This window comes from Nilaparvata lugens, chromosome 1 (genome assembly GCF_014356525.2).
Source record: "Nilaparvata lugens isolate BPH chromosome 1, ASM1435652v1, whole genome shotgun sequence".
NCBI lineage: Eukaryota > Metazoa > Arthropoda > Insecta > Hemiptera > Delphacidae > Nilaparvata > Nilaparvata lugens.
The window spans coordinates 80,745,033-80,761,553 of NC_052504.1; the positions used below are offsets into that span (position 1 = coordinate 80,745,033).

Sequence of the window (16,521 nt, forward strand, 5' to 3'; positions counted from 1 at the left end):
TGAGGAGAATGGAAGAATAATTGGAGCAAGAGAGTAACAGAGAAATAAGCAACGATGAAAAATAAGTGTGAGATGAAATAAGAAGCTGTGTTCAAAAATATGCACGTGAGAAAGAAGTGTACACTGTACAGTGAGAATGAAAATAATCCTTTTCACCAAATTTCAGCACAGTAAGCAAATATACAGTACAGAAGAGAGAATGAGAAGTAAAAGAGTACAGAGATCTAGTATGTTGGGAATGTTGTCTGTCCTCTAATTGGTACACATACCACGTAGCAGACAGGTCATCAGAATAAGAGGGTGGAAGAAGTTCTAAAGGAGGGGGAAGGTTGAGAGAATGAGATAGATGGTAAATAAAGAGGGGCTGTTGATTGGTGTGCTCACTTGGTGGAATAGAAGGAGAAGAAAAATACACCAGTAAGGGAAGACAACGCAGAGGAAGATGGAGAAAAGAAAGAGGGATACGGAAAGAAGAGAGATAGATGATTGAAGTTGACAGACAAGGAATCGAAAGACGATGATAAACATAGACCATGGAAGATGGAAAAGAATGAAATGAATATAAGAAACACCTAATGATTATTAGATGAATCAAAGGATTGAGTGAGGTGATTAAAATTATTATTTTCAGGTTTCAGAAAATAGAAAACATTAACAGAAAAGTTTTCAGTAGAGGTTTTAGAATTTCAGAAAATAGGAGAGGAAAAAAAACAAAAGATGAAGATGGGTAAGAGAAGGGAATACAATAGTATTTACTCTCCCTCAGTACAGTGAACAGGCGTGATGAGGGTACTGCCAATACAATTAGAAGCGGCGCGCAAATTGTCTCCGCTATGACCCCTCAACCTTTCCCCCTCACCTCTTTCCTCTCCCACAATCACCCCCTACGGGACCGAGAGCGAAACGTGTGCGAAAAACGGGACACATTCTCCCTTTCCCTTCATTCCACCGTATTCATCATTAGTTCTTGTCACAAAAATTCCACTGTGAATAAACGAAATTCTGTTCGAACACAATTTTCGAAATTGTTTGGAGTTTTTGTAGCCTAAACTATTTGTTTTTATGTCTCAATTCATCCAATATTCTTCATTGTTTTGTTGAAGAGACGATAGAAAGGTTTTCACGTATTTATTTGTAGTGCAACTAATAATATATGTTCTAGAAATATACAATGTGAATACAGTGATAGTTATATGATTTTCATTCTGACTCGAAAACGGGATTGTATGGCAACATCCAATGCTTTTCAATGCATCCACATGCATTCAGATACCATATGATTTTGTTTATCATGATTATTGATAATACTTATTTAGTAGTAGGCGGGAAGCACACCGGAGAAACGCATTTCATGAAGCCCTCTTTCATGAAACTTGTCTCATGCAATCCGTTTCACTCGCGCATGCATACAAAAGAAACGTTCCCTGCTTAATCTTATCAGTCGATTGCGAGCAACTTTCGTTTCACGTTTCCTGAAACTTTTTTCACGAAACGCGTTTCTCCGGTGTGCATCCCGCCGTAGTATATTGAATATTTTTTGGAAAGGTTTCATCAGTCAGTATTGCACCAATTTCAGAGCATTCTGAGCATTATTTGAGATACTTTGTAACTATTATTGACAAATAACATTTTTATTTTCGACATGGAAGAAAGACACTGTGTACGTAGTTATCTTCTATCTCTGTATTTTGACATAGAACTTCAATTTATTTGATATAATCATGGTAGTGTTTTTTTTCATGGAACATGTTGCGAGAAGCCTTTTCAGATCTTGCTTTTCCGATGGGTAGAACCATAGAGAAACGATACCATAAGTAGATATCCCATGGTATAGGGCGTTTATGTCGCAACTTTTACTGTTATCCCAAGCCGATAGTTCACGTAGTTCTTTCCTATGCAGCTGTGTGACGCTGGTAGTCTCTCAAATTGTGCCGTTCACACACTATCACCCCAACAAAACAGTAAAAATTGACAATAATCGACAGTAATCGGCTTGAGATAACAGTAAAAGTTGCGACATAAATTCCCTATACCACAGGATATTCCTTACGCTATTGTTTCTCTATGGTAGAACATTGTACTGTAACATTGTAAAAAAATATAAAATAGAGAATAGACTCATTAATTATGTATATTAGTCTCGTGCAGTAGTTACCACAGTTTAATTTTCTGGGGAAAATTAGTCCCTTCAATTCTGTCCCACGGAAAATGACCAGAAGCGGTCTTTGCCGATTTTTTATCCAATTCCCTCCTTGTATGATGAAAGCCGTAGCTGATAACTGGTGCAACCCAAATTTCAATTTTCGGTCGCCTAATTTCGTTTTGAAAATGATTCCACCACCGAACAGGAGATTGGAAACCAATGGTTTTTTCTTGCGCTCTCAAAATGAAGGTAATTTTGGTGGTGAAAATTGTCACGGCTCGGTTTGATGAAAATTAATTTTCCGAGGAATATTAACATTCAGGGTGGCTTTCGGTCATCGATGCTCAGTTCTGAAAAAAGGGAAACGTTTTTTCTCCACTGAAACTCATCATACAAACCCTGCGAATTTTTATTGACAATCTACAAGTATTATGATTGTGTAAATTGAGCAGACTAATATGGCATGTAAATTGAGCTTTTTCATTTTTGATATTACGTAGTCATATTCCATGGTCATGTTGGTACTGAACTGCAAAAATCTGTTATAAATTTTCATTTCTGAAAATTGATTGGGAATTTTATACTTTTTTCCCTATATCAATCAGCTCTCAATATTATTCCTTGCAATAAGAAACATTTTGGTAGTTTGGCTTTTATCTGCAATAATTGTGATGTGCCTTGGCTAACTGCCATATATGATCCTGATTTGTCGATAAACTTTGAGAAATTTTATATTTCACTTATGAAATAACATACACTTTTTTATTGGATCCTTTTCGCTTTTGCAATACTTTGACAATGTCAAGAAACTCAAATTTGTTTCAATTGTTCATGAACATGAATCATGAATGCATAAATTTTGTGTTGAAATCTTTTGATTCCTTTGTATAAACTACATTATTAAATTTTCAACGAATTCGTCAGCTCTATGGTAGTTTAGTTCAAATATATTTGTTCTAGTGGTCAGTTGTATGTTAGTCCTGTTCCAATTTGTTATGGTCTCCGTTCTTGTGGTTGCAAAGCATGTCTCAGAGAAGGAGAAAAGCATGTTAACGTACTCAGTTGGACGGCAGATTTTTACTAATAACACTGTCCTGTACAGATCTCCCTCAGGGCTTGTGGATGCAGGCTTTTCACTCCCTTTCACTCTTATTTCCCCATTCCATTCTGCATTTTCTTGTTCCTTGATTTTCTCACTCCTCCTCTGTTACTTTAGCATCCTCTCTCTCACTCTTTTTGCATCCTCCTCTTACTCATTCTGATGTAGCCATTCCACTACATATAGTCGCGCTCCTTCTTTCTCCATATTCCTACATCCTGGGCCTTTTCCCCCCTCTGTGTACTTATTTCGTTCCTTCTTTTATATCTCTTCCTCACTTCCTCTTTTGGAACCATCATATTGCTATCTCATTCCTATTACTCATCGTCTCTCTCGACCTACTGCTACATATATGCTGAATATGATAAACAGAATATGTTTATGATGCTCTATGCGGTATATTCATTATTATGTTATGAGGGCTTGGACTACACAAACGATGTGCAGATATTAGTTTGGCATAGCCGCAGGCTTTTAATATATGATAGTCAATTATGGCAGTGGTCAAATATGGTGGTCAAAATGCATGTATGTTGACATTGAATAATTATGATGGAATATGTTATATTGCAGATGTGTTCGTGAGCTTTACTATATCCGCGTGTATATTATTTGTTTTGTACTGTAGTTGTAAAGGATAGCCAGTGATGAGCTTGTAATAAAATGAATATTTTGAAAAGAGTAGTCTCATGTTCCTTATATATATAAACAATTTTCGAGTAAAATGTTGTGCTATGTTTGATTGATTGTCTTGTAGCCAAACTATGGAATTGTTCTGATTGGTGTCTGTTACTGATTGCTAGTAAATTCCTAAGTACGTTCATGAGAATCGTTTATGAAACATCCCCATATCACTTATTAGTCCGAAGTTGGGAAGTGAAGGCAACCAATTCTTCATGAGTATCAAGTGGTGTTTGGATGAATTTGTCTTTAAAAAAATGAATCAATTACATTATGTGTATGAACTAAGAAATGTTATTCTCCACTCGTGTTCGTGTCCACACGTGTGTTCTAGACTCGGTATTCAGTATTTATGCACAGTGGCATAAAGAATGGAATTCGTTTCAATGGGATAAAATTTGTCGAATATTAAAGTTGAGCTGCTAATCATTGGAATGTTCATCATTCATGTTATATTCCGTAATTCGTAATAATAATTCGAAGATATTAGAACATCACTGGTCATTCCAGCTCCTCAACAGGTTTCAACTTCGTGACTTGTTGCTATCAAAGGATCAAACCATTTGATTTTTCTTAGAAATTCATTTGAATACAAGTATGATGATAAGTGTCAAAAGGGATAAGTTACCAATGACAACTATCCTTAATTCTTGATCTATGTAGAAGTGTTAATAGTGTGTTGAACATTTAAGAATTTTTAATCTAACATCACTCTTCTAAATTCGTCAGACCCCGACAACAAGACACTTTGTAATAAAATTAATGCCCTCATTCACCATTGTTTTCAGGTAATGGTGTTCCTTATAGTCATTTACATTTTTAAAAGCAACTCTTTCCATCTCACTTTCTCTTTCTTTTTCCCCATCGTGTCATCTTGCTTCTTCCGTTTTTTTATTCTTTTTCACTTTCTAGGTCTTGAATGTTGGTTGGTTGGTATTCAAGACAATGCAGACATTCACGACTCATTACGATTTTTTCAGAACCATTTCAATTATTCTGTCTTGCTAGTTGAGAGCCGTTTTTTCGTGTTCTCCTCCTTCTCGACTCCCTCTCTCACTCTCGTCTTTATCACATTCTCCCCTCTCTATCCATCAATCCTCTCTGTGCTTGTTCTTCTTTTCAGCTAGAAAATTAATTACAAGTTGATGAGAGGTTAGTGCTGGTTCCGTCTGTGACGTTCTGACATGTCGTAAATTTCATCTACCTGTAAACCACTAGCTTGAGAACAGTTGAAAAAAGACGGAAAACGACTAAAAAGAAGAAGCAGAGTATGGTCTGCAATCTTTTTGTATGAGCTAACTGCCTGTTTACTGTGACTACGACCTTTCTTGTAATTATTGCATGTAACCTTTATGATCAACAGGAAAAAGAACCTGGCAGATTACTGTGTTAAGCTTGGTATATAAAATTCACAGTATTAGTATTATGAACCTACATTAATCATTGTGTTGATTAAATCAATGAAATCCATTCATGTCAGATATATTTCTCTATGTGAGGATAAATATTACAACATAATTTGAAATTTGATAAGAGTGTGAGTGTCAGTCTCATTTATTCATTTATGAACAACGCTGAGCAAAAGCGATTTTAAATTCTCTCAATTTTATTATTTAAATCGCTCCTCAACCACTGGTATCAGCTCATGTGAGGAGCCTTCTTCATACTGATTGTATATTTTTGTTGCACCATTTTCGTGAACGAAGAAGGATAAAACTCAATTCTAATTTCAATTATTGATAAATTTTATTATTATAGTTATTCCAATACCCTATAATATCATTAATTTTACTTAACCAGTTCATTTCAAATTAATCTTCATATTTCTGAATTCTTGGCTCCAATCCATTAGAATTTGTATTTGTAATTACTGAATTGAAGGAATAAAAGGAAGAGGTTATATTTATCGCAGGCTCTATTTATTCAATATTTTCGTTATAAATTCAATTAATTATAGGAATATATAAGTAGGACTTACCCACATATTTTAATGCTACTCGGAAATCTCTATAAGATGACTAACATGATAAATTTACGGAATTTTCTCGAGTCCCGCGGTAAAGCTCTTGTAGACTCATTAGTAAGGAATTGCAATATTTTCTCGAAATGGCCTTCAATTTTTCGCTCATTACAGAATTTCTTCAACTTGAATCGATAAGGTAGAACTCGAGTGGAGGAAAATTAGTTTCATTCATCCAGTTTTGAAACTTTTACAAACGACACAATTTATCAGCCAAGTTTCTTTGTTATCTAACAAGTTCTCTCTATTCCTTTCTCGTCCATTCCTCTCCTCCCTTCCCTACGCATCCCCCTCTATCTTCATGCTTCTAGAGCCAAATAGTTTCAACTTTTCTTGTTCAAAGTTTGAGAATTTCGTTTGCAGCGCCAGTTTTGAAATATGCAATTACTGTCCTAATTTTGGAAACTGTTTTAAATTATCTCAGAGCTCCAGCATTACATCAATAATTTCTGTAGCTGCAATTCAGCGCAAAATACTCTGGAATTCCTCAAGGATCTCTGTTCCATAATTCTCCCTCATCTATCTCTGCTAATATATCTTACTTGTTCTATTGCTTACATCTCTCTGTTTTGGAATAATTGTTTTTGGTGCCTTATAATATTCTTTGCATCTACATCAGCATGCTTACTCCAGCTAATCACTTAAGGTTATTGAAAATGGGATGATCAATAATTTGTCACCTACCTCTATCTCCTTTATATCCTCACCCTCTCCTCATTCATATCCTCTCTTCCATTACCCCGTTTTTCTCCTTCTTTTGATTCTCTTTCTTCTGAACGTTTCTTTCCCCTTCTGCTCCATCATCTTCCACCCTTACTTCTACTATTTCGCTTCCAATTTCCATTTTCCTCTCCCATCATTGCTCTATTTCGTACCATTTATTTCCTTATCCTGTCTCTTTTTTGCTCCTTTCACCTTTCTTTCTCTCTCGCACATACGTCAATCACAAATATGTCAATATGCTCTTACAGATGGAATTAAATAGAGAATGCATTTATTCAAATGCTAATTAATATATAATTATTATTTAACGAAAATCCTGAATAAATGCTGTAAATCATCCCGAAGACTTCTGCTACTGCTTACATTGACAACAGGGCTAACAGCTAGATGGAAATTCGATGCGAACTACTATCTACTATGAATGCATTCTCTATTTAATTCCATCTGTAACTGGTTGGCCGCTATGGCTTCGTATAAAATGAGCGCTGCTATCCAGAGATTGTCAGTTTGGTGTAAGGGTAAGCATTCCTGACTAGCAATTGGGAGGTACCGGGTTCGATTCCCGGGCTGGCAACTAATTTTTGGATAGTAGTTCTCATCGAATTTCCATCTAGCTGTTAACCCTGTTGTCAATGTCTGCAGTAGCAGAAGTCTTCGGGGTGATTTACAGCAGTTATTCAGGATTTTCGTTAAATAATAATTATATTCAATATGCTCTGTTGAGGAAAAAGCAAAATTTCGCTCTGTAGCGGGTAGGCTGTATTATAGGCGAAGAATCAAACAGCAGAAACCACATGGCTAGTTCTCTATTTCGGACATATACGACCACACTACTGCAAAGCGCTACGCAACTTCTAATGTTACCGTACCCTGAAAACCTCTCTCATTTTCTCTACTGTAAGGCGGGGGACCCTAGGGTGTGATAACTCAGCTTAACCCCCCTTCCAAACCCTAAAAACTGCCTCAACATTACCAAACCCTCAGAAGGGAGGAACAGCACATTGCCATTCTACTGGTCATTCTAAGGGGGTTTCAGGGTTCAACGGCGTCCGTCCCGACGCTTATTTGTTTTGTTTTTGAACTTAGAAGCCTAAAACCACCGCAGGCTCCTCTTTTATAGTGGAGCGTTATCGTTTGTAGCGAATAGTCAATTTGAAACCAAAATTCTTGTCGCTGTAAAACATTGGATCAGTTACATATATTTGCCTTTACATAATTTGTCAATCATGAGACGGAAAGTATCTTGCGAAATATTGTGGGAATTGAGCTACTTTGAGCTACTTCTATACTTCTGAGAATTTTTGTATTTCTCTCTGAAAGTGCACCTTATTCACTCCTATTATCAATTCTAGATAGTATTGAAAATTTGTTCTACAAGAATTCACTTATAAATACGCTGAGTGGAACTCTCAATTCAGCTCAAGATGAAAAAAATGGCGTTAGCATTGTTCCGTTTATGCGATTCCCACAATAATTTCGCGAATTATGATTTATGAAAACAATATTATTTATTCATACATTGATAGATAAAATATCATTCTCAACTATGAATGATTGGGAAAGGATCAACAGGCTCAAAGCCCAAAACTGTTCCTTCACTGAATTTGGATAGAAATTGTCCAAAAATAGGTTATGTTTATCACTTCATAAGTTTTGTCCAATTTTGAGTCCAAAATATAAACTGTGAATTTAGAATTTATATAAGTTGAAAACCAAATTAAATAACAATATTCTACTAAATCATCACTGATAACTGGAAAATACTGTATTGTCACCACAATATATTAACGATAAGAAGATCTGACGTGATGTTTGCCGATTCCACTTTAATATGAAATCCCCAACTAGGAAAGTAAACAAAATTAGTCGTTTGTAAACAGGGGTACCCGCTTTCCACTTGAACCTGGAAGTTATTACCCGTCCAAGGGTCATTCATCTTACTGGTATTTACTTCACTGTATGCAGGGTGTGAATGAAAATCGGCCACCACCCTTGAACCCCTAGACAAAATGAGGGTAAGGACCCCTTTCTAGGCGGGTTTTGGGACATTTTCAGATAAGGGACAGTGCACTATCAAAGCAATAGAGATCTATTGTGAAGCGCAGACGTTATGAAGACTGGTGTAGCATGGTTTAATAAGAGGAGAAGGGTTGGGAATAGTGGCATCCTGCATCGTCATAATGCTGTCCATTTCGTGTAATTGAGGGTGGAATCCTCGCAAAACCCTGCTCTGTGTCCCTTCAGCAGCTCTTGAAACGTTATTAATTTGTGTCTCAACTGGTGAGGCCTAAACCCCTACACGGCCGGCAGATTATCTGATAAGGCCGGTTATACTAATAACGCCGCTGGTACCAGTGAGCCTAAGCTAAATACAAACGAGATAAACGTAGATGCACATGTAATATTAACGGTCCGTTGCACAAACATTGATCATAATTTGATCTCTGATTAACGGCTATCATTTTGGCTACGATTCCCTTCCCCAGTTTATACTAATTCGGATGAAGCTCTCCGTTTTTTGTTGATTCCTGGACTTTCTCATCATGCACCCGCCCTGAATTACTCATATTCCACTCATTTGTGCTATAGTAGGCTTCTATTAAACTATTGTATATAATTATATAGTAACTATTGAACTCGTCCTAATACTTAATCTTACCAATTCCTGAAAATATCGCTGACTACTGTTTCATATCCGTCAAGTTAATATCTCCTTATTCTGTATAATTATTCCAAGCACTTGATCTGGCTGACACCAAAGCCAGATCGATATTCTAATCCAGGATCAGCTCAATGCAATCTTAATTAGGGTCGATTAATTGATTCAAGGTATATAATTTTGGTGTTGGTGCAACTCGACATCACATTGAAGCATTCACAGTTGTAATTCCCTTCAAAATTCACAGTGATGTTAATTTTCTATCTTCTTTTGGAATTTCATGCTTATAGAATAATATTCTATATTTGTCACAATGTTATACCCAGTATCAGCAATTCACAAATATTGTAATCCTACTTAAATACATTCTTCTATTATATTATTAGGCTATTGTTTTTGTAACCTTTTTAAATTCATTGATTTTCCAATTAATGTATCATGTATTTTTCTCCATACTATTCAATTCACATTACTTCAATCCAGGGGTGCCCATCCCCCCAATAGTTCATGTTGCAAAATTCCCCCCCCCCCAAAATTCTTAAAATTTGGTATCCATTTAGGTACTTAAAAACTGTTTATTGAAAAATCCCCCCCATTTTCCCTAGTTTTTTCCAAAAATCCCCCCCAAAATTCAGCCTCATGTCGCAACTTGCGACATCAAAACATGCTGTGGGCAGCACCCCTGCTTCAATCTCCAATGTGTTGTTCCCTAATTAGTATTCTTACATGAAAAAATTTCCCTATCACGTTTCATAATCTGTATTCTGTTAATCATTTCCAATTTAAATCTCCATTGATGCTACAATATTAATGTTTTTTGTAATTTAATCGATCCTTATAAAAATTCTATCTTTTCTTTGTTAATCATTGAAAATTCACACCTCAATCCATGCTACAATATACGCTTTCCATTCATCTACTATTTTTAATAGATAGTGTGTAAGAGAGGGAAGGGTTAACAGTAAGAGAGGGCTGGCTGCGCCCTAACTTCGTCCTCATAGGATTCAAATAAAGGCAGCAATAATTCAATTCACTTCAATGTTTAGTTTCGTTTTCTAATTTGTGTGTTTTGTTTGTACGTTGCAGTGGGTGGAAGAGAGCTACACGAACTTCGAGGAGAGCATCAACTGGCGGAGTTACGTGGTGTGCGACGTGGCGTACAATGACGTCAACAACTGGCTATGGACGCCGTTCGTGGAGCGCGGCATCGCCAACCGCATCTACATCGAGATCAAGTTCACCATCCGCGACTGCAGCTACTTCCCGGGCAAGGCGCTCTCCTGCAAGGAGACATTCTCGCTGCTCTACTATGAGTTCGACGCCGCCACCCGGGAGCCTCCTCCATGGGAGCCCGATAGCTATAAGCTGATCGGTGAGTTTAAACTTATTTTTGGGTGAAATTGGTGTGAACTAATATAATACTGTATATCTTTAAATTATGTTTAAAATATTTATTATCTTAGAAAATATTTATAACTAGCAGGTAACCCGTGCTCCACAAGGGTCTAATTTAGTTGAAAGTGAAACAACTTAACCTACGTCGAGTTTTCAGTTTATCAAGTTTTCAATTATTTATTCATAAATAATACACAAATCTAATATATTATCAGAAAAGTATCAACAGGCCTAGCCCAAAACTGTTCCCTATCCGAATTTTGATAGAAGTATGTCTAAAGGTGCGTACAGATATACGCGCCGCGAACATGAGCAATTCACTTTAAACCAGCTGATGCCAAGCATTTAAAATCTGTATCTTACCGTTTCTGTATAAAATACAGTCAGCTGATTAAAAGTGAATTGCTGATGTTCGCGGCGCGTATATCTGTACGCACCTTTAGACATACTTCTATCAAAATTCGGATAGGGAACAGTTTTGGGCTAGGCCTGTTGGTCCTTTTCTGATAATATATTTGATTTGTGTATTAAGAGATGTAAATGAATAAATAATTGAAAACTTGATAAACTGAAAACTCGACCTCCTACTTGAATCTTGAAGAATTCAAAATACGTCTATAACCATCATCGGTGAATTGAGAATTTATATGCAAAATCTTAAGTTAATCAGTTGATAAGTTGAGACGTGATGATGCGTCATTCGTGAATTTCCTATCCCGTACGAGTATAAGCCAATTCTTCCCTTTTTTATATTATCGATTTAATGACATAGAATTTTAATTTTAGGGTAAAGGGTAAAAGGGACCTTTTTTAATTTCATTTCGGACACAATTCATAGCTCAAGCTTAACTCACACTTTCGCGACTCAGGTCGAGAAGAGAGGACTCGACTCTAGTCGAGAGCATGTGTTTCCAAATGGTGACTCAGACCAGTCGATTCTAGTCTCCGCGACGTCACCATTTGAAAACACATGCTCTCGACTAGAGTTGAGTCTCTTCTCGACCTTAGTCGCGTAAGTGTTAGTTGAGCTTAAGTTCCTAGACACCAGTTTCGACAATCATTTTAACCAGTCAATACTTCCTTACTTCCATGTTTCTATTTAAAACACAAACATTAAACATCAAATTATGTCAAGTCAATAACTTCAATTGATATGGCAATAAGTTTTGAGAGATTTGAAGGTAGATGATGATTTAAAGAACGAATCTATAGTAGCTAATAGCATGCTGAGACTAGAAGAGACGAATCTACAGTCTAGTACCCTAATGAGACATGGAACATGGCAAACGGAGATAGTAGCAATGGGATACTTGAATTATCTAAGAATGAAAATTTCCATTCTTACCCTCAAAAATAGAAGACTAGGGAAATAAAAGTAAGCTCCAATAGATTCAAATGTATATGACTGTTAATCATTACATACAAATAGAGAGTCAAAATTCCAAAATAGCTGGAGGTCTGAACTCGAATGACCACGTTTTTATCCAAATTTTGATTTCCAGCAGCATAATGAACGTATAGGAATTAATGAAATCATGGAAAAGTGATGGAGTTCCACACATGTTATGGTATATTCATTTATTTATTTATTCTATTACATTAACCAATGCACACATCAAATACATGATTAGGAAAGGAACAAACAGGCCTAGCCCAAAACTGTTCCCTTTCCGAATTTTGATAGTAGTAAGCCAAAAAGAAGTCATTATTTAGTAGTGATACAAACAAAAAAAAGTTATAAATGTTCTATGATTATGTACTATCCGGAATCGACTGTCATTTAAAACCTACAAAAAAGCGTCCGAAACAGTAAATATGTATTTCATTTTCTCACAATGGTACAAAGTCCATTTATTTAATGCGATGAAATATTATTTTCGAAGCCGGACATTGAGGACGGTGACAAAAAATTGGACGAGAAAAAGCTATGTGGAAAAAGCATTAAAACACCAAATGACGGTCCACACAGTGACTGACTGCTATTTGTCTGAGTTAACTGACTCCCACAACCAGCTCTGGCTACCAGACTGGCTACCTCTCCATTCAGGCCTCTCCTATCTGGAGATTGATTGGCCAACATTAATTACAACGCGATAACATTACACATTACACACACAGGGCTTGTTTAGAGGGTCCATTATATTGCATTATGGGAGTTATGAGGGCACCGCTTCCTTGCTTGCTTGCATTTGCATTGTTCTCCAACCACCCCTCCCCCCAGTCCATCCCCCTTCATGTCAAATAGCTTCGATTTATGGACTTGAGTTCATGAGCACCGCTAATTACTGCCTCATAATATCATCGCTTATCGGTCCTAATGCACAATTCATGTGGGCTTGGTTCGGATTTCATCTAAAACATGACAAAATTGGATTTGTGATCCTTAATAACGAGATGAAACATACACTTTTCCCATAGTAAACTATTTCCATAAACTATCATTTCACTCGCTAGATTCCCAGAAAAGAGACTCAGCGTCACATAGCTTCACGAAAAATAACTACTAGGACTTTCGGCCCAAGTTAACAGTGAATTTTGGAACATAAACGCCCTATATCAGGGGGTATATTCCATCTTTGCCATCTTTCGACTACGATACTATCCTTGATATTTGTCATTTTTTTGATCATAAAAATCTTGAAACATTAATAAACCACAACAAATTATTGCTTATTGACCAACGACACTGATGATCAAAACGTGGAAAACTGTATCTTACATTTTGGTATAAATATTTTCCAAAGATAAGTTTCCGAAATGATAAAATACGTGTGAACACTTTGTCAAGTGCCTGAAGACAATTCCTTAAAATTGTTGCCAGAAAGTAGATTGCTTCTGTAAACTGTTATGGCTAGGAACTCAGGTAAGGTTGCGATAGTTATGGCGTTGTGAGGTATCACGTTAGATGAGGTGAGGTGACGTGAGTTGAGGTTAGATGAGGTTGAAAAAGGTGAGGCTAGTTGAGATGAGGCACTCAGGGCCCCGAGCAATCAATAGGTGGCACAAGGTGGAGGCAGGGCAGACGTGAGTCAGGCTGATGTATTGTTTCATGTAGGGCTTTTGCTAGGCGGGCAATTTTTCTTCATTCCCGTGAAAAACGCTCAGGCGTCTAATTTAACGCCCAGGCGTCTTGTACAATGCCTTCATTTATCCACCTCTACAATGACGTTACCGACAAATTTATTTCGTAGAAGATTCTTCGGTACAACAGAAAATTTAATTATCTCTCAAAATTGATTAATCTCTAAATGTTGAGGCTCAGGAAATAGGAATAACGTTAAATACACAGAGTAGTAGAGGCACAGCAATAGTAAATAATAATAGCAAAATAGAGGCACAAATAATGAAAACAATTGTTTATTTACTTCGTGGTTGAGGCTAGAATACATTGAACAAAGTTATCATTCGAATACTATGAACTTATATCAGAAATACTGATATAAGACAGATTTTATCGGTTGCTCCTCTGCATGGAAGAATTATACAAAATAGACGCAACTGGTGCATTCATTTGAATAGAATGCCACCTGGAAGTATGCCACTTGAAGTCCAAAACTATAAACCTACCGGAAAAAGAGATGTAGGAAGGCCAAGAAAGATATGGGTACCAGAACAGGTTGATTAATAAACCTTATCCCTGAAGTGAAGATGATGATAATATTATGAACTACATCCCTCTTTGAATATGATAAAATACCAAGTTATAATTTATTATGACATTTTTTTATCAAGTAGCACCAAAGAGTTCTGGAATAGTTCAAGATGTTCAAGATTAAAATGTGAAGAGATGCAATGTGAATGTGCAAAAATGAATTTTTTGAAAAATACATTCATGATTAATATTATTAACGGAATATTGTCAGCCTAGTCTCCAAAACTCCAGAAGAAGTCTCCAATACATATATATCGTAAATCGTAACAGTTGAAGGAGTCAAGAAATAACTATCTTAAGGACGTATGAGGTTTTGTAGTTTTTAGTTATCAACTCTCCTACTGATTGGTAATAGAAATAATGATGATATACATATGAATTGAATATGTATAAAAACAGTAGTTTCTCAGTTGATTCAATCTTGAATGAAACCAACTGGATAACAAACCTTGATTCTCAGTCCTACTGTGAATAGAGCATCGAATCCTTGACTGAGTGAAAATTATTAAATTACGTAACACTCAATTCCAAAATCATTTGATTCGAGAGCATCTTTTACTTGTTTGTAACAATAATTTGAGTTACAATCGTGTTCTGTAAAACATGAAAATATATGAAGGGTGATGGGAATCCAAGTGATCTATTTACATGGAACGAGTATTGGGCGAGTGAATGAAACAAAACAGACAGAGAAGAAGGGTATGTAAAAAGAGTGAGTGTGTGTGGAAGAAAGTATGAGAGTATTGTCGTAAGGTGTATTACACAGAGGCACTAGAAATGGGGTGGACGACCCCTACACAGGTTCACAATTTCTTCAATAGTGCGATGTGCAAAATATGAGACGAAGCATGCCGTAAAGGGGGAAAATGACGAAGGTAGAAGGTTCCACAAGGAGGTGGGGGAAAGAAGGAGAGGAAGAATTAGAAAGGCTCCCTCCCTTTTTAGCAGCAGTTCTGTTGGTAATAAAACTTCAGTGCCTGCTAATTTCGGCTGCAGCGAGAACTCTTCAGAGGCGATATAGCATGGAAAATAGAAGTGTAATATTCCGGAGACGCCTCTCGAATTAACATGATTATTGTTATCGTTTGCAAGATGTGCTCAGCGTCGCGATTCTGCGCCGGTTTTCAGACGCCTTTCTCAACTGAACAAGTCGCGTCCTATTCTGCACAGTAAACGTAAAGTATTGCTCCATGTGTAGTCAAATATGTATTGATGTATTACGTAGGAAACGGAAGAGAAGGAGAAGAAGAAGAAGAAGAAGAAGAACGTGAAAGATAAAAAGAGGAAGCAAGAATAGAATAGAATAGACTCGCTGCCTTTATTAAAAACCTAGGAGGGCGAAGTTAGGGCGCAGCTGGCCCTCTCTTACACTTAACCCTCCATACAATTATAAGTTACAACTAAAATAACATCATAAACCATGAACTGAAGTAAAAGAAAACAATAACTTAGAAAAAAATTAACAAGAAAAAAAATATAAATATAATAAAAAAAAGAGAAAACTTGAACTCCTTCCGAATTTAAGTACGTAAAAGGAATTATGCAAAGGAAGAAGAGAAAAGTGAATACAGTTGAGAATTTTCAGTCCAAATCCTTAGATTATTCCGGTAGAAGTAAGGGAAGAAGGAAAAAAGAAAGAAAAGAAAAAGGAAGAGAGAAAGAAGGAAGAAAGAGAGGAACACACACACACACGTACAGACTTAAATTATTACGGGCTAGGGAGCATTCCAGCCGAGTCCACCACCTCTGATCCACCGAAAGACAGCCGCGCCGAACCGGCGATGTCCCTCAACTAGCTTCAGCTCAGCAGGCAAAGAATTCCACAAACTACAGGCTGTCACAAGGAACGACTTATTGAACATAACAGTCCTATGTGTTGGGACAGCCAGCAGCAAGGAGAGAGAAGAGGAGAAAAAGGAAGAAGAAAAATCAATGTTTCCACGTCTGTGGAAATTTCTGTAATCCATGTGTTACTAAATAGTCAACTTCTGCTAGTGAACTCCTGCAAACTTCCTTACACTTCAATTTTTCTGTATTGATGAGAAAATGATTATTTGAAATCTGAAACTTTGAAAGTTTGTTGAGCTTTTTAGTGGAAGATATTTGTACAATTCTAAAGACTTCCGTCTCTGCTCTGAGGAGCTATTCC

General features: G+C 36.7%; 1 protein-coding gene across 4 annotated transcripts in view; it reads left to right on the forward strand.

Moving 5' to 3' along the window:
- Positions 1-16,521, forward strand: part of LOC111055656 (ephrin type-B receptor 1-B) — a 318,970-nt gene that overhangs the window by 243,574 nt on the left and 58,875 nt on the right. For all 4 annotated transcript variants that reach the window (XR_005573871.1, XM_039444682.1, XM_039444678.1 and 1 more), the window contains exon 4: positions 10,412-10,697. Coding sequence is in view for 3 of the 4 variants with exons in the window: in XM_039444682.1 (XP_039300616.1) it covers positions 10,412-10,697 (286 nt within the window). In the remaining variant the exon portion in view is untranslated. The remainder of the gene's footprint in view (positions 1-10,411; positions 10,698-16,521) is intronic.